At 46.3% G+C, this 24,627-nt stretch overlaps 1 protein-coding gene across 7 annotated transcripts in view; it reads left to right on the top strand.

The window, feature by feature from the left end:
- LOC311367844 (serine/threonine-protein kinase WNK1-like) overlaps positions 1-24,627 on the top strand; it is a 79,358-nt gene that overhangs the window by 21,867 nt on the left and 32,864 nt on the right. For 6 of the 7 annotated variants that reach the window (XM_084486681.1, XM_084486683.1, XM_084486684.1 and 3 more), the window contains exons 2-10: positions 7,886-8,058; positions 11,683-11,903; positions 13,405-13,562; positions 17,179-17,267; positions 18,636-18,775; positions 19,245-19,324; positions 20,289-20,477; positions 21,890-21,962; positions 22,919-23,112. In XM_084486681.1, coding sequence (XP_084342807.1) covers positions 7,886-8,058; positions 11,683-11,903; positions 13,405-13,562; positions 17,179-17,267; positions 18,636-18,775; positions 19,245-19,324; positions 20,289-20,477; positions 21,890-21,962; positions 22,919-23,112 — 1,317 coding nt within the window. Of the gene's footprint in view, positions 1-7,885; positions 8,059-11,682; positions 12,002-13,404; positions 13,563-17,178; positions 17,268-18,635; positions 18,776-19,244; positions 19,325-20,288; positions 20,478-21,889; positions 21,963-22,918; positions 23,113-24,627 lie in introns of those variants that run through there. The other variant, XM_084486686.1, reaches the window with a different exon arrangement.

Genomic DNA, 24,627 nt, shown 5'->3' with positions numbered 1-24,627 from the left:
CCATATTACCATGTTATATTGGCATTTCTATGGCCTTAATCAATCACCGTGTTGGGGGAAGGGTCTGGCTTAAAGGAGAGGGGTCAAGTACTTCTGGTTTCAAAGACTTTCTCAACCTACGGTAGAGCAGGAAAGATTTATAGCAACCTCATCTGGCAATGTCTCATGTTTAAAAGTTACCTGTCAAAGGTCATCCTGGCGTCCTATGATCAGGCAAGGCACACATTATTTTTCACTTAACTTGCTAATGTTTATGAGTCATGCAAAACAACACCTATTTCACTCTGCTACATGCAGAGGAGACATCTTGTCGGATAGGAAAGTGATTTGGAAATATTTGTGTATCCCCCTGTATACACATGCCCATGTGTGTTTCCTTTAGCATGGGCTCATTTTTTATTGCTAGTATTACTATCTTATGTTATTTTTTCTTTGGAGGTTGAAGCTTGTAACTCTTCCCATTCATTTCCAAGCCGATGTCAGGGACTGGGAAATGTCCACATGCTTACTGCCTCTTTGCTCTGCCTCCCAGCGTGGGTAATGTGATTTTATTGGATCCTTGTATTCCAGTTTAGCCACAAATACGGCCATTGTTACAAGTAATTATTCCCTCTTAATAGTTTCCATCAAACCAACACACAAGTGGTGAATGAATAGGTCTTTCTTGCTGTCCTTACAGGGGAAGTGGTGAGCTGGCCTGACCTGGAATTCGGATAATTATGATTAGAGGTATAAGTCCGTATTAACCAAAGGGCCAGGTGATTAGAGGGAGTCATCCTTAACAACAGGATACTAACAAACTGCTGAGTGCTGTTCCCCAACAACTGCACCTCTGTGCTGCCCACGTCGGCTTACTTAGTCATTTCATGGTTGAACAGTGTGATCGGTGTGAGCCTAGTTCTACATCTGTGGGTGATCAGATGTCGGCCGGGGGCACATGTAGGTCAGTGTGTCTGATATGGGATATATTTGCGTGCAAGTGTCGCCGTGCTTTGTGCATTTGTGTGTGACTCAGCATGCGTAGCGTGCTCCGACAGGAAGGAGCAGGGCTCCAGCCATAAGAGGCTTTCTCCAGTGGGTCGATATGACCCCCCTGGTTAAGATTGGGATTATCTCTGATGTGCGCTGCTGGATGGAGGATTAACGCCGTTGAGGAGAGATTCTTGACACGGCTTCATTATCCCTTCCTGTCATTACCTTTGGACCTGCTGTTGCACACACAAAGTTTACCGTCAAAGGACCCGAGGTGGAAGTGGCCGAGGAAGTGGCCGAGGTGATACACAGGGAGAAGAGAGGACAAGAGGATGGATGAAGAGGAGAGGGTTAGATGATGGTTAGACCATGATGAGGGAAGGAGGGTTAGATGATGCTCAGACCATAATGAGGGAAGGAGGATTTGAAGCACAGAAGAGAACGATGAAGTGACAGAAGAAAGCAATGGAAGGGAAGATAAGAGGCGTGCATAGACCGCGATGAAACAGCAGGCATTACCTCATGCGAGTCACACTGGATGAGTGTGTCTGTGTGATAGCGATAGCTGGTGCTACAGTGATAGCCAGAGATGGCCTCTATTGTTCTGCTGACACACGCTCACAGACACTCACATGGACACCATCCTAGAGAATGGATTTGATTGTCAAAAGTCAAAACAATCGACAATGCCTTTTTTTATTTGCATCTGCGGAATAAAGTAAAAAACTGCTTCAAACTCACCAACAGGCTTTTGCATTTTGGGACTGAATTCCTCATTGGTGATATCAGTGCAGTGTATCTAGTGTTCCAGGGTATAGCGGCCTTGACATCTACCACATGAAGCGTATCAACCTTCACAGTAGATCCTACACTTGCTTGACAGCCTTTGTCAACGAGGAAGAAAGACCCCATGGTTTGTGTTGTGATGACATCACACACAGACCGGTCTGCATACGTCAAACAAAAAGAAAACACGAATGCAGGAGCAAAAGTTCTTGTTTTTACTTGACATGTGTTGTAACCTGAGCATCAGAAGAAGTGTGTTAGCTGCATAGAACAGAGCGTTTTCTGCTGAAAATGACCGGCCTGACTTCAAGCCATATGTAAGTCGGGTTACAACACACACATACACACACACAAATACATATGAACACATACACACACACACACACACACACACACACGTGAATGTAACCACACACACATACACACAAAACACATATGAACACACACACACACAAATGCGCACACACGTGCATGCCCCCAGTTTAGTCAGACACATGTCCCTGGTTACTGCAATATGTAGAGCGGTGATTGATGGGAAACCAAAAACCAGCTCACTGGTGGGGCGAGCACAGACGATAGAGAGGGAGCGGACAGAGGGAGAGGAGCAACCTGGGTTACAGACAATAAGGGAATAAGTCTGTTAGAAAGGGGAAGAGGTTGATAATGTAAGTACTATAGAGCCAGGCAGACAGCGAAAGGAAGGGAGAATGGGAAGCAGGGAATTGTAAATGTTGACGCTTTTTTTCCCTCTGTTTCTGAACACCGTGTATGAGATATATCTCACTCTCCTCCTCCCTCTCTCTCCCTCCCCTCTTTGCACTCCTTTTTCTGAACCTTGCTCTAAGTTATTCACTCGCTTTTCAATCATTCTTATTCAAACCATATGTTCTCTCTCTCTCTCTCTCGCTCTTCTACTTTCCCTATTATCTCTCCCTCCCTCTCTCCCTCTCTTATTTCTCTTAACTCTATCTCTCTCTGACTCCTAAATCTTTTCTTTCTTTCTCTTAACCATGGCAAGATGTGATGAAAGTCTTCGGGAGGTCCTTGTGTGTGTGTGTGTGTGTGTGTGCATATACGCACGTAAAAGGGGTGTGTACGCCACACACATATCACACATATCACACATCACACGTCACACACCACACATCACAGTGTCTTGCCTGTACATCTTGCATGCATGCATTTAAAACGATACAAGCATACACTAATAAAAACGTAAGTGGTCTTTATCCACACAGTGGCACACCAATGCGTGTTGACTACTAGTTCACACACACACACACACACACACAAACACACACACACACACACACACACACACACATGTCAGTAAGTTGGGGCCACTGTAAACCTTGACTTTAACAAATGAGTGCATTTACTGAAGCAGAAGCATAATGTAATAAACTCAGTAAACTCCACTAATGGCCCATGTGTATAAACCTCTGTATAACAGGACTCAAAGGGCGTCCACAAAGTTGTAGAATAGGGGCCTTGTTAATATTTGCCAAATCTGCATGTCAACATGCCGCAGATACGTTTCTTTTTCACCAAATTTCTTAGAATTTGACCTATGTTTTCTGAGAGGCCATGCTGTGTTTCTGGCCTGCCTTGTGTACACACCAGACTCTGTTTTTAGTGTGTAAATAACTCTGTACCTGAAGTGGGAACCAAGGGGCTCGGCCCATCAAGGGTGGGTCTGAAAAGAAAACCTGGAAAGAAGTACGCAACTCTAGGCCGTGTAATGATCTTATGCAAGACCCGAGCTATGCTCTCTCTAAATGGTGTGGTTGATACGATGAACCCAGAGGCTCAGAGACCACACGTACTCAGATGGAAGGGGGGGCTTTCCCAAATTCCTTTCTGGGATGCCGAGCTGTCCTGGGATCTAGTCAATTAGATTAATGAATCCTAAACGCACCTAAGGATAGTGGAACTTACATCTATGAATCTGGTTAGACGTCAACGTTTTTTTGCCCCCGTAAAGCGCTTCAATTCCAAGATGGGGGTTGCCCTCAGACCAGAGTAGATGATCACAGAGAGACCGGAGTGTGGCCTCCTGGAGAAACGACAACAGAGCCGAAGTTCCGTCTACTCTTTCCCCTGATTCTTTAGCTGCCTGACATGTTCATTCCCAAATCATTGAATTGTATCAAATACGTTTATATATGGATGTATGAGACTGTGTAATGTTTGCCTTCAGCTGTGAGGCTGACTGTAGCAGGGTAGCAAATGTCTGCCAGGGCGGCCTCTTTGGTGTGGTCGGCCAGCGACCCCGGCCAATGCTTCATGTTTATAGCAGGTGAGAAAAATAGCGGTAAACACACGACAGAGAGATGGGACTTTTTGTTTATGCACACACAGATGAATGATCTCTTTGTGAGTGTGTTTTTTATTGGTGTGTGTGTCTGTGTGTGTGTGTGTGTGAGGATATGAGTGACGATGAGTGAGGATATTTTGAGTGCGGTAAACTGAAGTCCCATGATGTTTTGAAGCCTAGAACAGAGAGGGAGCGATAAGGTCAAGTAAGGGATGAGGAGCAGGAATGATAGAGAGAGGGAGAGAGAGCCTGGACGTGAGGGAGACAGAGGGAGAGAGAGAGAGACAAAGGCAGAAATTAATCATCTTACCCAAAACCAAAAAAACTGTATTTTGTTCGGTTCAATCAGTGGGCGCTTGTCTATGTCTTGATTTAAGTGCATCAAACAGTACATTTCAAGTGCAAGTTAAAAGCCGGTAGATGTGCAGCCATTTGGTTTTGCAGCCGAATGAATGAAACACAGTACGTTAATAATAGATCTGGAATCTGCCCTTTAACCTCGCCGTCCTACCTTATTCCCTCCATGTATAACCTAGATGCCGCGTGACCCTAGCCTCACACACATCACCTTTCTCACACAAATACACACAGAAAAATGGAAGAAATCTCTTAAGGCCATGGGGGGGGGAAGTATTACGCAGTGGTAAGATCAGCTCAGGGTCCACAGCTAAGTGCTGCTGGGAAATGGAATGTTGGCTTCCCGTCAGTCAGGTGACCCCCTCACACACACACACACACACACACGCACACACACACATGCACACGCACACACATACACACACATGCACACACGTCACATGACCTGATCTCTTGTCCATAACATCATGGTTCTCCCATCAGAACCGCTCTTGTGGGAATTTGTGGGGCTGTGGAGCAGTTTGACACCAGATCATGGCGTGTAGGTTTGATTCAGAGGCGACGGATGACGGAAATGCTTTCTGCCAGAGGGGGAGGGAAGGAGGTAGGAGGATGGAGGAGAGATAGAGAGACAGGGAGAGGGAGGGTTTTCAAGTTGGAGCTTGAGTCCATTTTCCTGTGAGTGTGTGTGTGTGTGTTACTAATGGACCATCATCACTGGAGTAGACGGGGGCAGACTAGGTTAGGCTGATAAACGTCATCTCTCTGTCTATCTCTCCCTCCTGTCTCTCTCTTTTAGTCTCTCTCTGTCTCTTTCTCTCTCTTTCTGTCTTAATGATGCTCTTTAGAGTGTCATGGGATGGTAGAGGAAATGATCGACAGTGTTCTGGTGTCTCATGTAGGAGTGAGGTTCTTCCTACAAACATCATTTATGCAATCTGCTCATACAAAATGGTCGTCAAAAGCTCAATCATAAAGGCTACCAACAAACCAGCATGACAGCTGTGAAGCCTCTTCGACACTGCTAGGTAACCTGCACCATGAAATGTGAATACTTTATATGCAGCAGGTCAAATTAATCACAATCATTGCCCATGTTTGTCTTATGATTTCATTAAAAAGAGCATGTTACTCAGATTCTCTGAATACTGAAAACACATTCCTTTCCATAATTCAATCTTTTTTAGTTAGGATTTATAAAACTGCTATTGGTTATCTATAACTGTAATGTATTAACCACCAAAACCACCAAAATATATTTAATTTATTTATGGCTCATAGTTGTTCAGGAAATGATGCCCATATATGCCCACAGCCACTGAGATTGCCTTACCTTGTTTGTCAAGAAGCATCGTGTTGCTGCTTATTTTTGGGTTAGCAATGCACTGAATATGTCAACTACAGTTAGACACAGCCACGGTGAGGCTACAAAGCTGGCTACATCAATACCTACACAGGCACGTGTGTACAAACAGACACACGTACACACACAGACACAGACACACACACACACACACACACACACACACACACACACACACACACACACACACACACACACACACACACACACACACACACTCAAGCAAAGACACACACAAACACACAGCTCTCAAATATTACATTTCTTTTCGGAGAAAGTAGGTCTCTTAAAACAAAGCTGAATTTATAATTTCACTTTGCTGCTATAACATGTTGGCACTCTCTACAATGTATTTAGACGCACGCACATACAAGCACACACACACACACACACACACACACTCATGCACACATACACACACACACACACACACACACACACACACACACACACACACACACGCACACAGGATGCATACCTATAGCCTTACTTTACAAGGTCTTCTTTACTGGCCACTTTTGCAATCTGCATCTACTGAAGTGTGCGCAGAGTTGGAATGCCAGTAAAAATCACTCTGTGTGTGTGTGGCTGTGTGTGTATGTGTTTTGTGCATGTGTGTGTCCCTGCATCAGTGCATCTTTATCCATGTGTGAGTTCCTTGTGGTTTTCTGTGAATCTGCTTTATAAAAGTCTTGTTCAGTGTGTAAGAATGTAGACTGCATCATTGTTTTCCTTGCGGCCCATGTGGTTTTGGATGAGGAAACACTAATAAAGATCTCTTTTAAATCTTGCTGCTAAGCTCACAGACTTCAACCCCCATGTATTATATCCCCTCTTTATTTGATTAGAATGCTCTGTTCACGCTTGTTTCACTGGTGGGGTTAGGGTTATGGTTAGGGTTATGGTTATAACTGAATGAGGTTTTTTATGTAGGCTGCGCTTGTCGCATGGAGATGGTAGTTCATGGAAGTTTTGTTGACCATTGGATTTAAACAGGAATGTGATTGAAAGCTACCCGAGAGACCCTACTCGCGAGAACACAATAAAAATTTGCTCAGCGAGTCACTCTGGGAACGAGCAATATACTCACTCCCCGATTCCCCTGGATCCAAACATTAACCTATCACATCGGTGTAGCTGATATAGGCGGGCCAAAAGTGTTGCTGTTTTACTGACCGGATACGGCAAGAGTCTTATCTATTGGGTAGCTCCGCCTGTCTGGATATGTCACCCCTTGTAGTATTCTGATTGGTTATCCATTGGTGTTATCCAATTGCGTGCAGTGATATTTTCAAATGCATGCTTGATGCCACCCCTCGAGTTGGGCCGTTTTCATTACTCGTTGGCAGACCCTACAGCTTTCTAGATGTGGGTCTGGATTTCTAGGCTAATTGAAAGCAGTTGAAAGCATTATCAAAAAGCCAGGACAGAGCATTCATTACACGCACACACACACGTTGGGCTGCCTCACCTAATGAGGGACCCGTGTGTGAGGTCATGCTCAGACTAGAATTCTCCTTTTGTCCCATGTGTTACATTGGCCTGAAAGGATAAACCGTCTGGGTGATTCAACCATTTGACCTATGTTTTTCTCCAGTCGTCTCCACTACATCCATAACCAATATCATCCATCATAACTACAGATGGAGCACGCTCTTGCCACGACAAACAACAGCAGTGTAGCGCTTTGGTCTTTTTGAGTCAATGTGTTTCTTTTTAAACAATGCTTGTCCCAGTACCAAGTTTGAGAAAGTTTGTAGACAAAAAAAAAAAAAACATGACAAGTGCTTCACAAAACGTCGAGCGAAAACAAAGACCAACGCGCTCCTGCTATTGTCCACGTTCGGGGGCAGATGTGCGCGCGCTGAAATGGCCCGTGACCAATAAAACAAATTCTATTGGTAAGGGATGTTTGTGGTGCAGACAGGCGAGCCGTTTACCAGGGTTCACACCCAGACAGGTGATCCCTTCAACACTCAGCGGCCTGGCCTCCATGCAGTCCCCTCCACCCAGCGGCCCCCATGCAGTCCCTCCACCCAGTGTGGCCCCCATGCAGTCCCCTCCACTCAGGCCCTTCTCCTGTGTTGCAGGACCGCAAGCTGTCCAAGTCGGAGCGGCAGCGGTTCAAGGAGGAGGCGGGCATGCTGAAGGGCCTGCAGCACCCCAACATCGTGCGCTTCTACGACTCCTGGGAGGGGCCGTCCAAGGGCAGGAAGTGCATCGTCCTGGTCACCGAGCTGATGACGTCCGGCACGCTCAAAACGTGAGTGCATGCATGCACGCATACGCGCACACATAACATCCACAAACACACACACACACACACTCACACACACAAAACAATTACGATTCACAAATAATGACATGATGACATAATGACAATTTACTGAGAATATTAAAGAATTACATTTGCTTGCGCTGTGTGTGTGTGTGTGTGTGAGTGTGTTTGTGTGTCCGTGTTCGCCCATGTGTACACATGGGTCACTTTCCCTCCTTGCTGTCACTGCCGCAGCCCTCCATCTCCAGCCCAAAAAGTGATTCAGTGTGAAATAACTGATTGGTCACACAAACGCGATCTGGCTTTGGTGTGTCCACTCGGCAACACATCCCAGTCCATCTCTCTGCTGCCCCGAGCGCAGAGTCGTCCTAATGAAGAGCTTAATGGGCCAGCGTGTGGGGGGGGGGGGGGCTTCTCTAGAGTGGTGCACTTTGTGATTGCCGCAATGCATTCTGGGACACCAGCCCACCTGCCAGCTGCTGCTTCTGCTGCAGATTCTTTTCATTCCTGAAAGAGCCAGACGGTGTACAGTGTGTGTGTGTGTGTGTGTGTGTGTGTGTGTGTGTGTGTGTGTGCGCGCGCGTGTGTGTGTGTGTGTGTGTGTGTGTGTGTGTGTACGTGTGCCTGTGTGTGTGTGTGTGTGTGTGTGTGTGTGTGTGTGTGTGTGTGTGTGTGTGTGTACGTGTGCCTGTGTGTGTGTGTGTGTGTGTGTGTGTGTGTGTGTGTGTGTGTGTGGACTAGGGGCTGTTTGACAGGGGGCAGACAGTGGGGCAGTGGGAGGATGGACAGAGGGACTGGAGGAGGCAGACAAAGAGGGCAGCAGGACGTGGAGTTATGATGAAGGGGCAGGAGACATCAGAGATAGACATATGGATTGTTCTACACACTCACACTTGATTAATGCACATAATGGCTAGACAGACAGGCATTCAGATGTGGCCTGCAGTCAGCCAGAATGACCGGCTGGTACACGGACCAAAGCACAACAACAACTTGTGACAACATGAATAATAACATGAGGAATGAGGCCAGGGCTAGGGCATGCTGGATCAGTAGTGCCCTCCACTGGACAACACAGAGCACTGATGGACCTGTGTGGAGGATTACTATCACGTGTTGTGGTGGAGAGGTGGGTGTGAACTGCATCCCTTTCACTAATAATTCATAGTGAAATTGATGTAGGACAATGATCACTATCATTTTTCTCTTATCAAACCTCTATCAAAAGTAAAAAGGAAATATGGGAGATAGGATTAGTACATTTTCAATACTTCTAACTGCTAGAAAACATAGAGCAGCTAAGAATTAATACCCTAACTAGAAATACTGGTTTCGGTTGTAGCTTCAGAGTTAATGAGTGCCATGTTTCAGGAGTTGGCTACAAGACGAGAAGGTCAATGTGGCTAGTCTATTCAATTTGATTAATTTGATTAGCGTTTTAGAGGCAACAGTAAACATGTTTCCGCGATCTAAAGTGAATACACAGACCTAAAGTACCAGGAGAACATAGGAATGTGGACGTTGTCCGAGAGAGAGATGGAAAGAAAAGAGGAGAGGTAGTAAAAGATGACACACAATGGAAACTCTTGTCGACCCTTATGTGTCCGTGTGTGTGTGTGTGTGTGTGTGTGTGTGTGTGTGTGTGTGTGTGTGTGTGGTTGAGTGTTTTCAGATATTGACCAGGAGAGCTTCAAGTCCCTGCCCTTAGATCCAGCATGTCTGTCAACACATGTTGCGGCCTCAGAAAGCAAGGGAGATAGGGGGAGTGAGAGATAGGGGGAGATCCTTGTGTCACAGTACATAGACGATGGTGGGGGAATCAAAGGGTATGCACACTGATGAGTCTGCTGCTGAAAACCTCATGTCTTCTGGTCAGCCATAGGCCATTTCAGCAGGAGAGTTTGACCTCTGGCCCGCTAGCTTAAGCAGCATTAACGCTAAGCAAATATAGCTCTTGTCAGAGCGATTCCCTCCACGACCACCTCTGTGGTGACTGTGTTGCTGTTGTGCGTGTTCACATGGATACAAGAAACAGAATACAGCGATGAACAGTTTAGTTCATGTCAATTAATTATAATATGATAATGAGACTGCCTCGTGTACACAAAGTCCAATCGTTCTCCCCGGGGAAAGCATACCTCGGTTTTCATTAGCTCTCTGTTTTGTTGTATCCATAATGGATGCAAGGCAATTTCACCAAATGTCAGCTCAGAGTGCGAGAGAACCAATTGATTTCTATGAGCTCACCGCTAACGGAGCTATCACATAGCATCGACTGTTATGCAGAATGATCGTCACAAACACTCCCCCCCCCCCCCCCCCCCCCCAACAAGATGCTGCCTATGTGAACGTTGGTTTGTGTCCTTAAGCCTATGAACAACCAACCTGTGAAACCCTCTGGTGCCGATGTGTGTGAGTCAGGACAGGACACTCCAATCCAATGAGGCATGAGCTGGCAATCATATGCCTGCGTCATACCTGCCAAAAGTAAAACCTCACCTACTATAAAAGAAAATATTTTGTGATGAAGTCATGAAGCCAACATGTAAATGTCTGCATCCCTTTGAGCAAACATGTGCTCTGCACACATGAGCAGCTTGCTGATATCCTGATACACACATACACACACACACACACACACACACACACACACACACACACACACACGCACACAGACACACATCTGCAGAAACACACATACACACACACACACACACACACACACACGCACACAGACACACATCTGCAGAAACATACATGCGCACACGCACACAAGCACACACACACATGTGCACAAACACATACATGCGCACACACACACACACACATACACACACACACACACACACACACACGCACACACACACACACACACACACACACACACACACACCAATACACGTGTTCACATTCTAACTGAAACAGTCGAACTCTATTGTAGCAGGAAACTGGTATGACAGGAAATACATCTCTGTGGTTCCTCTGCTCACTAGTACTAAGATTTATAGTTCACCGCTGTATACCCCTCTGGTAGAAAAAAGACCCATCAATCACTTTAACAGTGTAGGCGGCTTTGTTTTCCAAAGATAATTTATAGCATTGCCAGCCTTTATGACCAACTAACTGCCATGTAATGCCGCTAACACAAAGCAGATGCAGCTATCAGGTGACTTGTAATTGCTAATGCAAATATACCACATGTCATTGCTTATAAATTGTCGTGCAAGTTAAAACCATAGGGACCAGAAACCACAAGGTAATGGCAATTTGATGTGGCTTCTGTCTGAATTTGATCATGGCTAAGAATAATGTGCATTACCTCTGGAAGAGATCTAAGAAATAAAACGGCCATGTACAGAAAGGTGTTGGGTACGAAGCATGAAGCACTGTGATCCAAAACAGTGACCTTAGCCATAGCTTCATATGAAACGGGTCAAGTCTTTGTGGTCCACAGACTTCACTAAAGCAAACAGTGACTGAGCATCAGCAGCTAGCTCCAAGTTCACATCCCATCAAACCAAACAGTGAATGTGCATTTCCAGTGTGTTATTAATTAAGAATTAGTTTTGTTTTTTTATGAATGAATGAGCCTGTTTTCCTGTTCTCCAGCTACCTGAAGCGCTTCAAGGTGATGAAGATCAAGGTTCTGCGGTCGTGGTGCCGTCAGATCCTCAAAGGCCTCCACTTCCTGCACACCCGGACCCCCCCCATCATCCACCGGGACCTGAAGTGTGACAACATCTTCATCACCGGCCCCACAGGCTCCGTGAAGATCGGGGACCTGGGCCTGGCCACGCTCAAGAGAGCCTCCTTCGCCAAGAGCGTCATAGGTAGGATGAAGAGGAGGATGAGGGGGAGGAAGGATCCTTCAGGTTTATCTGGCTGCGTGCCGGCCCCCACAGACAGAAGGGGGATTCACTGAAATACCGTATGTGTTGCTCTCTGTTTCTCCTCTATTCCTCTCTCTTTGTCTCTGTTTCTTATCTATTCCTTTCTCTCTCTTTGTCTCTGTTTCTCCTCTATTCCTCTCTCTCTGTCTCATAATAATATTCAGTTTATCTGAGTTTAAACCGAGTATTAATGACATGATTATGTTCATGTCAATGCTGTTAATGCTGTCAATGTGTTCATATGTACTTGGCATGCATATTTTCGCGATAAGGTCGGGAACATATCCGACAAGAACTAAGAATTTGCATTAAGCATTTACACACACACACACACAGACACACACACATACATATATACACACACACACACACACACACCTTCCATGCTTCAGGGCCTATAATTAGGCTACATTTGGCTCAATTTACTAAGCAGGAGAGACTGAGTGATATGACTGGTTTATTAATGCATTATAGTGATTTAGTGTACAAGTTCACACACTAATGAATCTCAACTGTTCCTGAAGCAACCCCTGTGGTTAATGTCCCGCGGGGTGTCAGTCAGGCCTTCTGTCCTTCAGACGCTCAACCTCAGCGAGGGAGCCAAGTGAAACAGCCGCGCTCATCACGCTGAAACATTAAACAAACATGGAGGAACATTTTACAGATCCAAGAAGCAATTTAGCAGTCGTTTTGCCGCCTCTCACTTTCAACTTTTGTTTAACTTGAACCTAACCAATTATGAAGCTATTTATTTACTTTTTTATATACTGAGAGAGAGAGAGAGAGAGAGAGAGAGAGAGAGAGAGAGGGGGCAGGGACTTGAACTGTTATTCTATCAATCTTGGCTGAATGTAAAATCACCTTTTCCTGCTTTTAGACGAGGAACCAGTTTCTCCATATGAAAACCATTAGGTAGGTTACTTAGAAACAGATGGGAGCTGGGATCCCACCAGACTACTGGTTCTGTCAGTTGTACACAGAACACAAATCAGTTATGAGCCTAGAGTTGGCCTTAAATAAAGTGAGGTGTGACTGTTGTCAATGAGATATGGGTAACATTAGGACTGACAAAGGGTTTACACAAAGGGTTCCTTGTTGTATGCCGGAAAATGCTTTTAGAATATAAATCTGAGAGCTCAATGCATTCAGCATGGGTTCATTGATTAATTAGACATTTGGTGGGGTATTCTAGACTAGCAGGAATGAAGAAGGCAACAAGGTTAAATCTTACATCCATCGTATAATACGTATAATACAAATGCAATGCATTTAACATAATTTTTATACGTGTGAAGAAAAGGAATAAAACCCACTTTCACCCCCATCCAGAAACCATACAGCACATAACCTCAAGCTTGCAATGGACGATATTGCTGATATAGGATGCACCTCCACATGGCTTCTACCAGCGAGCAGCCCCTGACCCCCCCGTTCTCCGCAGGCACCCCGGAGTTCATGGCTCCGGAGATGTACGAGGAGAAGTACGATGAGTTGGTGGACGTGTACGCCTTCGGCATGTGTATGTTGGAGATGGCCACCTCGGAGTACCCCTACTCCGAGTGCCAGAACGCAGCGCAGATATACCGACGGGTCACCAGCGTAAGTCCCGAGTGTGTGTGTGCGTGTGTGTGTGCGCGCGTGCGTATGTGTTGTTCTGCCGGTTTAGGGTTAGGTGTGTGATTCTTTACCATTGCTCTTCTCTATAGCGCTCTCTGGTCCACTCCTCCCTTCACGCGTAACTCCGGCATTGAAGCTCTGCGGTCATGTGGCTCTCTCTTTTCATTGGTTCAACCCCTTTGTCCCGCTCTAGCGCCCTCTCTCCCATGTCTAGCGCGTGCTCGCTCGCCCCTGTCTGGCTGTACCTCGTTAGCCCCCGTCTAGTTATCTTTCGCTGTCTACCTCTATTTCGCTCGACCCCTCTCAAGCTCTCTCTCCCTGTCTCTCTCTATCGCCCTCTCCCCTGATGTACTCTCTCTCCCTGGCTAGCTCTATCTCCCTCGACCCCTTTCTAGGTGTCTCTCTCTCTCTCTCTCTCTCTCTGTCTAGCTCTCTCTATCTCTGTCTCTCTCTCTCTCTCTCTCTCTCTCTCTGTCCATCTCTTTTTCTCTGTCTATCTCCATCCCCCCCCCGGCTAGCTCTCCCTCTCTCTGTCTCTCTCTAGCTTGTTTGCTCACAAGGGGGTTGAGGGTTCTCCCTCTAGATGTCCTGGATGTTCTCTGACGCCTCCCTAGGGATTCATTATGTTAGATTGCTGCTTATTGGGTTAGTCACAGTATGGCAGCTTATCCACACTGGCCATGGCAACACATCAAAGGTTTCTCTTGTCTTATGAATTGATTCATGCCTAAAATTAGTCCTATATATTTATGTATCTGTTTCCAACCATTAGCTACCCTAGCCAGTGAACACTTACAGAGTAACAAGAGTACTTTTATTATGTCTACTTTGAGGACATGGCAGATGTTTGAATCCATATACACACATATTGCATATATACAGTACATATGGAAGCGAACTGAGTGGAATTCAATGTACAGGGTGAGCAATAGTATAGACTGGTTAGGGGAAGACTTTATTTAGCTGATATGGTTACAGAGAGTGTGAGAGAGAGACATAGATACAGATAGTGTGAGAGAGACATGGATACAGATAGTGTGAGAGAGAGAGAGAGAGAGAGAGAGAGAGAGGGGGGGGGGAGAGAGAGATAGTGAGAGGGAGGGAGAGAGAGAGAGAGAGAGAGAGAGACAGAGACAGAGAGCGAGACCCAGACAGATGACAGATGCCATCAGACAGTGTTTTACACTGAATGCTGCTGATGTCATCACCTCATGCACACACACACACACACACACACACACACACACACACACACACACACTGATGGGACAGCTGTCTCTCTACTCCACTGGGGAGCGAGTAAGGGATAATAGACTGGATGAGTTTACTAGAAATCAGTTTGTTCATCTCTTGCTCTTGTCCTCTGCCAATTCCCTTTAGTCTATACAGATAATCCATGCCCATGTTTGGATCCCTCACCACATTATGCAAGTCTGAATTATTAACCTTTCACACAGTGGTGTCCCTCCCTCTCTTTCTGCCCAATTACACACACGCATTTTCATTCTGCATGTATTATGTTCTGCACTGATGCATTCTCCTTCAACGTCTCTTTCAATATGCAATTTATCTGTGTATTTTCTTTCTCTTACATAGACACATTGAGGGATTTCCACTAAGCGCATTACCTTAACAATTCACTTACTACATTATTTATGAATCAAGTGATTTCATTTTGTAGGTCTGTAGTTCAGAGTAGTCTGTCTGTCTCTCTTTATTTCTCACTCAATCTCTCTCATTCTGGCTCTGTGTGGAACATTGCGAGCCAGCCAGTAAGGTCAAGTCATCGCGCTGATTGATCCAGCAAAGCAGTCCAGGCGTATTACAGTCTGTGTGCATATTACAAGTGCATCCTGATTAATGCAATCCCTTGGCTAGCCCTGTTAGCTTAGCGCCCGGCCATTGGCCCAAATTCACCTAGTGGCCATCTTGATTCTAAACGCTGGCTGGGTGGTGAGAACTGAAGGATTCTGCTTCTGTTTCATCCCTTAATAGTTCGTAATGGGTTGTATGATGTCTGAATGTCTCTCTCTCTCACTCTCTCTCTCTCTCTCTCTCTCTCTCTCTCTCTCTCTCTCTCTCTCGCTCTCTCTCTCTCTCTCTCTCTCTCTCTGTCTGTATTCTCTCTCTTTCTCCCTCCATCCCCCTCTCCCTCCTTTGCTCTCTCGCTCTCTCTTTCTCTGTGTCTCTCTTTAATCGCTCTATTAACCCCGGTCGGATTTGTCTCATGTCAGTTTTTATGGTGTGTCTGGCCACTATTACACGTGTAACACATATGTATAAGGGGGTGAGGGGATTATGTACCGGTAAAACACATGGACGGGTGGAGTAGGGGTGACGGAGGGGAGGCCACTGGAGTAGGAGGCGTTAAGTCCGACTCTTCATATAAGCAGTCTCCGAAATAACGGCTCATTCTACCAGACAGCCAACTGTCTGTCCACTGGGGTTGCTGACTGCTCACTCAGAAGTGTTTTTTTTGGGTTTTTGTGGCTGCTGTCATTGTACATTGATGTCAGGTGACAGTCTAATCAGTCAGGTCACTTAATTGAATAACCCTCCGCTGCCATAAGCAAGAAGTGATTTTCTGGGTAAGTTGTTACTCTTTACCTTGTTCAACGTACCTGATAGAGAAGCGCCAGCCTAGCATAAATGGCTGCATGTCTGTAGTGCCGGTTTATACGTTTTTCAATCAGATTATAGATAATCTTTTAAGATCCTATAGTCCTTTAGTCAGCAAGTCATGCATTCTCTGACCTTATCTGGAAAGCAGCCTTTTAAGTAAAGCTTTTTCAATTGTTTTTTGAATTTTTGAATGGATATGGTTGAATGAGCGATATCTGTCATTGACGTTGAAGTAAATCCATTCTGTGTGCGTTTATTCCACAGGTTTAACGTCTGCATTAGTCATTTTGTATTCATAAAAGCATTGTTTATTGTATATTGAATGTGGCAGGGTTGTCCAATTTGAAATTTGAAATTAATCAGCCACATGTACAAAATGAAGGGCAGAAAGAGTGTCTAAGCTCTTTTTGATATGCAAACCTAATGAGCCAAGGTTGCAATTCCTCTTGGCAACTAAAAGGTAAAAAACACTTAGGAGAGTGTTTGTTACACTCTTGATTGCTTAAACCACTAAATGGCATGCCTGTTTGCCAGGGGAGGAGGACTTAAATCATGATGTAGGCACGCATCAATGTGGGAGCATGATTCTTTGATTTGATTAGGACTAAGCCCTAGCCTTAAGAATTGGCTTGTCGCTCTGTTGTTGCCTGTTGTCTGTTTCTAACGTCCTCGTGATTAAAGTGTCCCCTGGTGTGGATTACATTGTTGGGTTCAACCTGCCGTGGGGACAAAGAGAGCATAATTAAGTGCTGCTTATTCAGTCTGCTGTACTTTTCTGAGATTGTTGTCTATGACCAAGGATTAGAAAAGTCAGCAAAAGCCTACCTTCTCTAAATGAACTAAGCAGTAGTGTATTGTTCCATAATAAAGCAACCAATAGGAAATATTGTAATATAGTAATCTTATCTGTGTGTGTGTTTATTTGTGTTTGTGTGTATCTGTTTGTGTGTGTGTGTGTGTGTGTGTGTGTGTGCAGGGAGTGAAGCCTGCTAGTTTTGACAAGGTTGCCATTCCTGAGGTGAAGGAGATCATTGAAGGCTGCATCAGACAGAACAAGGACGAGAGGTGAGACACACACACACACACACACACACACACACACACACACACACACACACACACACACACACACGTACACACACAAACATACACACAAACGTATACACAAACAAACACACAAACACACACACACACACACACACACCCATCCGGGAGCTCAGCCTTAAACCCTGAATAGTCGATCTATTGTGCTATTGTTTCAGAAAGCTTAAGATTTCTCCATTGTTTCCTGGACCAGTGTTGGGTTAAAATGTAACGGCTCACAGCTATTCTGGAGCAGCTCCCCAAAGGTCTTCACTCAGAGATAGTGAGCTCAGGGTTTTCTGTCCCAATTAATGCCGCTTCTATTGCACTGATTCCCAACTGGTGGGTTGCGATCCATAAGTCTGTCGTACAGTACATGATGGCATTGTGGATTTCTCCAATATTGGTAGATACATTTAGTTTTTTGGGTTGGAACTTTATGACTTACAACACCCCTGTGGCTAGACCAGTTGAGAACCACTGTGCCATATTATCCATTTACAGTATACACTTTTTTGTCACCTTTTTTTAAGTCAGCAACTTTCATAACTTTCCAGCTTTGCAAATATTACCCATTTCCATTACATTTATGTAGCTGACCCTTTTGTCCAAAGACTCACAATAGATCCAAAACTAATCCAATCCAAAACTGTTCATGACACTAAGATGACAAGTCTTCTAAACAGCAACAGTCAAGGCATATTAAGCAATGTCATTCAAGGATGCAGTGAGATAGCCATCAAATCTCCTAACCCTGTATCCAAATCATGCCCATCTTTAGACTGTGGCTTTGACACTCACTCAGTCGGTTCATGTTTTATGTGTGTGTGTGTGTGTGTGTGTGTGTGTGTGTGTGTGTGTGTGTGTGTGTGTGTGTGTGTGTGTCTGTGTGTGTGTGATATTATATCTGTGTGGTCTCGACATGTGTTCTGTGGTCTCGACATGTGATGTGTGCCACTATTTAAAAAGATAAATGAAAACCTCCTCCTTCCAATTGCCAAAATGGCTCAAAGCCAAGAGTCTGAGATCTGCTGATCAGCTAATAATGTTAGCTATAGATCTATAGATGCGTCTCTCTCTTCTCCCCTCCCACTCTCACACCTCTATCCCTCTCCAACTCTGTTGCACTACCTGGTGTATTTTGCTGTCAGGTAGGGCTTACCCATGCACATTTTCAGGGGAAGCAAGGGATCAGCTGTGTAAAAGGATCTCTCTCTCTCTCTCTCTCTCTCTCTCTCTCTCTCTCTCTCTCTCTCTCTCTCTCTCTCTCTCTCTCCTCTCTCTCTCTCTCTCTCTCTCTCTCTCCCTCTCTCCCTCTCTGTCTCTCGCTCTCTCTCTCTCTCTCCCCAGGTATGCCATAAAGACCCTCTTGAACCACGCCTTCTTCCAGGAGGAGACGGGGGTTCGGGTGGAGCTGGCTGAGGAGGACGATGGGGAGATGATCGCTATTAAACTGTGGCTCAGGATAGAGGACGTGAAGAAGCTCAAAGGCAAGGAAATCATCTGTCATCGCAGACCATCACTTAACTGGCATACTCTTACTCTCTGACATACGATGTGTGCTTTGAGTTTTCAACATTTTATAAATGTATAACAAAATTTTTTTTAAAAAGGATGTATGCATAAACGTGATACGTACATAGATACTTACATAATAATGGAATACCAATAATTCGGACCAACTTAATGTTTGGTTCACATCTACATTGCGATTATCATTTTTTGGGCAGGTTGTTAGCGGACCATCAGCTGTGAGCGATTTTAATGAGGACAAAGGAATTCCTTGTACAGGTGCTCGGTCACATGAGAGGTTTCCCATGGGAACTCGGTTACTTGATCATCATGTTTACACCGGGCTGGACTTGACTCTGACGCTGTTTCGCGTGCATGTGAGGATACGGGGAGCAGACAGTCACCGGTATCATTTTGTCTCATCGATTTATCCTTTTTGTTTTTCAGGCAAATACAAAGACAACGAAGCCATTGAGTTCTCCTTTGATCTGATTAAAGACGTTCCTGAGGATGTGGCTCAGGAAATGGTACGTTCTGCATTAGGGGTGGTCGGTGGTGGTGATGGTTATTGGGGTGGTGTTGTTGGTGGTGGTGCTGATGTGGTGGTGTGGTTGTTGATGGTGGTGATGGTTAATGGGGTGGTGTCGTGGTGGTGGTGGTGATAGGGTTGTTGATGGTGGTGGTTAAGGGGGTGATGGTGGTGGTGGTGGTGGTGATGGTGTTGTTTATGGTGGTGGTGGTGGTGATGATGGTTGTTGATGGTGGTGGTGATTAAGGGGGGGGGGGGGGGTGGTGTCAGTTGTAGGGGCAGTGGTGAGACCAAGGCTGACTACATAGAAGAAGAAGAGTTTGGAGTGAAAAAAAAACCTTTTTCTTGTGGTTTGCGTTGATGCTGCTGAAGCCAGAACAGATCGAGGAGGAATGCGTGGGGTCACACTCAATAATGGACTGCAGTGCTAACAGGCTAGGAGGCTGTCGTCTGCGGCGACGTCGCCACTGCTGTGATCGCATTATGCGGACGCCTGGAAACACGTCAAGAGATCGATTGGCCTAAATGGACAACTCCCAGGGGGAATGCACACTGGTCGCCGTTGAACAGGGGCAGACACACAGAACAAGCTACCATGTGCATGCTGTATCCAACAAACCCTTTCTGACACTATCACCACCAATCGAGTTCAACCTCTGCCTCAGCACCAAGCCACAGAGTATGCTGTGGCCAGATGTATTAGGCGCTTCGAGGGGGGGAGCCGCCCGACATGAAGGGCCAGGGCCTTGAAGGGTTAGGTTCAGGTCCCACGTCCGGGGGGGGGGGGGGGGCGACCGGGTGGAGCTGGAGGACCTGTGTCCTCCTGAGGCCATAATACACAACCGCTGAGTGAAGGGTGGAATGAGGTAACATGATGTATATTTACTAGACTGTGTGTGTGTGTGTGTGTGTGTGTGTGTGTGTGCGCGTGCGTGTGCGTGTGTACGTATCCCCTGCACCAGGTTGAGTCTGGCTATGTCGCCGAAGGGGATCACAAGACCATGGCCAAGGCCATTAAGGACCGCGTGTCTCTGATCCGGAGGAAGAGAGAGCAGAGGCAGCTGGTCCGAGAGGAGCAGGAGAAGAGGCGGCTGGAGCTCCAGCCACAGCAGGAAGCACAGAAGAACCCCAACCCCACCACGCACACTCAGGTCAGTGTGGAGGATCCGGGGACAATCTGCTGCTTGTACAGATGAAGGGAAAGGACAGACACTGGAGGGGTGAGGTGGGGGGGGAGGGGGGGCGAGTTTTTTTATTGACCATTTTTTGGTTTCTTTTTAGTGTTTACTTACAGAGGGGGGGAAAGAGAAATTATATGAAAAGTACGAAAATACAGCAAAATATGAGGAACACGTCTACTTTGTATTGGGAGATATTTCCTATTTATCTTTCCTGATTCATATACTACACTGCACAATACCTGATTTTCGACTCTGTGAATCTCCGGAAATTCCCCTTCCTCCTCCCGCTAGGTGTCACAACTAGCTAGGTGTGAATGAGACCAAATTAGGCTTTGTTCTCATTCTCATTAAAGGGGTAGATCTATGGTTGACTAAAAGGTTCAGTGGAGGTAAACGTTTCCCAAACGGGAGAGTATTTTGGACTAGACTGTCATTATCTTTCATGTGTGTGAGGGGCCATCCACACGGAGACGCTTTTTGGTTTAAACGCAGATGTTTTGCATCGTTTTGGCCGATCGTCCAAACGAATCCTGTAAACGCATCGCATGCAAACAGACTTTTATGAAACCTGGTCCCAGGGTGAATAAATTCACAAACGCAGCCCTTGAGTGTTCGTCTGGACGGCCAATACGCATACTTGCGTTTCGATGATGTCATCGCTACACCCCTCGAGCGTAACCTCTTGTAACCTGTGACGACGTCTCATAACAACAACAATGGCCGACTCCATGCTCGTGTTCCTGCTGGAGAAGATATTGTGCCTATTAGGGTTACTATCGCAAAATATTATGCTCCTGTGCCACCACGCTGAGCAAAAAAGACTGATGGACAACCACATAAGCCACATTTTACAAACAAACAACAGCCATGCGTGCGCCAATTGAGACGATCAAAAGGGTTGCGTTAACGCTTTATTACTTGAGTGACCGTTTCCGGTGAATTTCTAAAACTAAAACAGCGCCACCTATACGCCTGGAACATGAAGTAGCGTGTTGAGTTGTATTGAGATGGATCCGTGTGGACGCAAATGTTCTTGATACGATGCCAGGGAAAACTGGGAAAAAAATGATCATTTTGGTACGTGTGGACTTGGCCTGAATCTCCGGAAATTCCCCTTCCTCCTCCCGCTAGGTGTCACACCTAGCTAGGTGTGAATGAGACCAAATTAGCCTTTGTTCTCATTCTCATTAAAGGGGTAGATCTATGGTTGACTAAAAGGTTCAGTGGAGGTAAACGTTTCCTAAACGGGAGAGTATTTTGGACTAGACATGTCATTATCTTTCATGTGTGTGAGTGTGGTGAGACTGCAGTGTTAACGGTGGTCGGAGGGCTCGTCACCGGAGTGTGTGTTGAAACAGACTGTTTGCATTGTCTACGTTTAGTTGGAGACGGAGGAGAGTGAGGCCGACCTACATCATCGCCTCCTCTATCAACAGAGCAGCCTCTCACTCATATGTAAGCAGCCCGACGGCTCCTCTTCCACATGTTACCACCCCGTGATGTTCTGCATACAGCTCCATTTGGACAGCCTTTACTCCTGTTTTCTTTTCACACCGTAACAAACATCCTCATTTTTCCTCCCTCCTTCTCTCCCTCCCCTCCTCCTCTCCCTCCACCCCTCCTCTCCCTCCTCCTCATTTTCCCTCCCTCCTTCTCTCCCTCCCCTCCTCCTCTCCCTCCACCCCTCCTCTCCCTCCTCCCTCCCCTCCTCCCCCGCTCTCCTCCCTCCCCTCCCCTCCTCTCCCTCCCTCCTCCTCTCTCTCCTCCCTCCCCTCCTCTCCCTCCCTCCTCCTCTCCCTCCTCCCTCCCCTCCTTCTTTCCCTCCCCTCCTCCTCTCCCTCCACCCCTCCTCTCTCTCCTCCTCTCCCCTCCTCCCCCTCTCTCCTCCCTCCCCTCCCCTCCTCTCCCTCCCTCCTCCTCTACCTCCTCCCTCCCCTCCCCTCCTCCTCTCCCTCCCTCCCCTCCTCTCTCCCTCCCTCCTCCTCTCCCTCCCTCCTCCCTCCCCTCCCCTCCTCTCCCTCCCTCCTCCTTCCCCTCCCTCCTCCTCCTCCCCCTCCCTCCTCCTCCTCTCCCTCCTCCTCCTCTCCCTCCCTCCTCCTCCTCTCCCTCCCCTCCTCCCCCTCCCCTCCTCCTCTCCCTCCCTCCTCCTTCCCCTCCCTCCTCCCTCCCCTCCCCTCGTCCTCTCCCTCCCTCCTCCATCCCCTCCCTCCTCCTCTCCCTCCCCTCCTCTCCCTCCCTCCCTCCTCCTCTCCCTCCCTCCTCCCTCCCCTCCCCTCCTCTCCTCTCCCTCCCTCCTCCTTCCCCTCCCTCCTCCTCCCCCTCCCTCCTCCTCTCCCTCCCTCCTCCTCCTCTCCCTCCCTCCTCCTTCTCTCCCTCCCCTTCTCCCCCTCCCTCCTCCCTCCCCTCCCCAGCGGAGGGCGTGGTGGACAGCGGCCAGGGCTCCACCGTGTTCTCCTCAGAGAGCCCCCACCTGGCTCAGCCCAACATGTCCTACAGCAGCCCCCCCTCCACCCCCTACCCCCTCCAGCCCCACACCCCTTACCCCCCCACCCCCTCCACCGCCCAGCAGCAGCACCCGGGCTACGCCCAGCCCCCCCAGCCAATGGTGAGTGATGATGTCATCAAAGCGAGACGGAGAGTTTTCTTTAATGTTCTTTAATGAAATGGTTTTATGTTTTGATGTAATCCGACACGTGAGGGCCACTACATCGCCTGATGAACATCGCCCTGTTGACGCATGTTGCATGGTGGTTTTGTGACCGTTTTGTGACTGCTAGGTTAGCACTGCCAGTGGGCTAGAGTGGGTAGAGTTTTTACATTTGCTGCATGCCATTGCCTTTGATTGTGTGTTGAAGGCTGGAAGAAGAGGGATACTTGAAGGTATTTCGATTCCTCGCCAAATCCTTCTCCTGCTGTCATCAGCAATCCAGTAGTTACGAGGCCACTTATCACACGGGTTCGATCAAGTACCCTCGTTGATCTGCTGCTAGGCCATTTATCAAAGCCAGCAAATCCAAATGCTTGCACTCAACCAGTCACTATATAAGCCATTTGGGCAGTTTGATCATTTAAAAAGTTAGATAGCTTCCTAGCCAGTCCAGTGTTTGAAGTGGATAACTATCCTTTCAGTCATCCATGCACTGTCCTTACCAGACAGACTAGCGGTCAGTGGTTGCTTTGGTCATATTTCACTCCATATGTCTGTTAGTCCTTCTCTCCTCAGCATCCCAGATGTCATGCTCCTTACCTTTCTTCCATCTCTCCATATTGTCCTGTTCCCTGTTGACTTTTGATACCCCTACATCTTGTTTTTATTTCAAATGAGCATCTCTGACCTCTCTCCCCCTCCTCTATTTCAGTTTTATTTTATTTATTGGTTAATTGATTCATTGATTCTAATGTGTACTTTTTCTACACACATTGGTTGACTCCATATTGAGTTATTTCTATCGTAATTTATAAAAGTATGCTGTTTTGTATGTTTCATTCTTTTTTATATTGTGTTTTTTTGTTGCATTGAAAACAGGATGTTTTTCAACAATTATCTCCATTCATTTTATTTTGCTCATTCAAAAGCACTTTAAAAGGGTCAGATGATTGTGCCACCTAATTCATTCAATAATGTGAACAATAATCCTGGCCAGGGTTTGCTTTCGCCGGTTCTATGCACAACTTACGAATTAAATGTATTAAATATTACGTGCGTTTCTAACATCCTGCTTAAGTTTGATTGAATTTAATGCGATAAAATGTCTGAGAGATAATTTTGATAGTGATGTACTCTGTTGTTTGTGTTTATTTCTTGTTTTTTTTCTCGATGTTGTCATCCCGATGTCCTCACAATGTTGATTGGCTTCATTGAAACTGAAAGTTCCCAATCATCCTACTGAATGATCAATAATCCATAGTACCCAATAATCCTACTGAAGGATCAATACTCCATAGTACCCAATAATCCTACTGAAGGATCAATACTCCATAGTACCCAATCATCCTACTGAAGGATCAATACTCCATAGTACTATTTTAATAATCCTACTGAAGGATCAATACTCCATAGTACCCAATAATCCAACTGAATGATCAATACTCCACAGTACTATTTTAATAATCCTACTGA

The sequence above is a fragment of the Micromesistius poutassou genome (genome assembly GCF_964030765.1).
Source record: "Micromesistius poutassou genome assembly, chromosome: 22".
NCBI lineage: Eukaryota > Metazoa > Chordata > Actinopteri > Gadiformes > Gadidae > Micromesistius > Micromesistius poutassou.
This window is presented reverse-complemented; position numbering and strand designations above follow the sequence as displayed.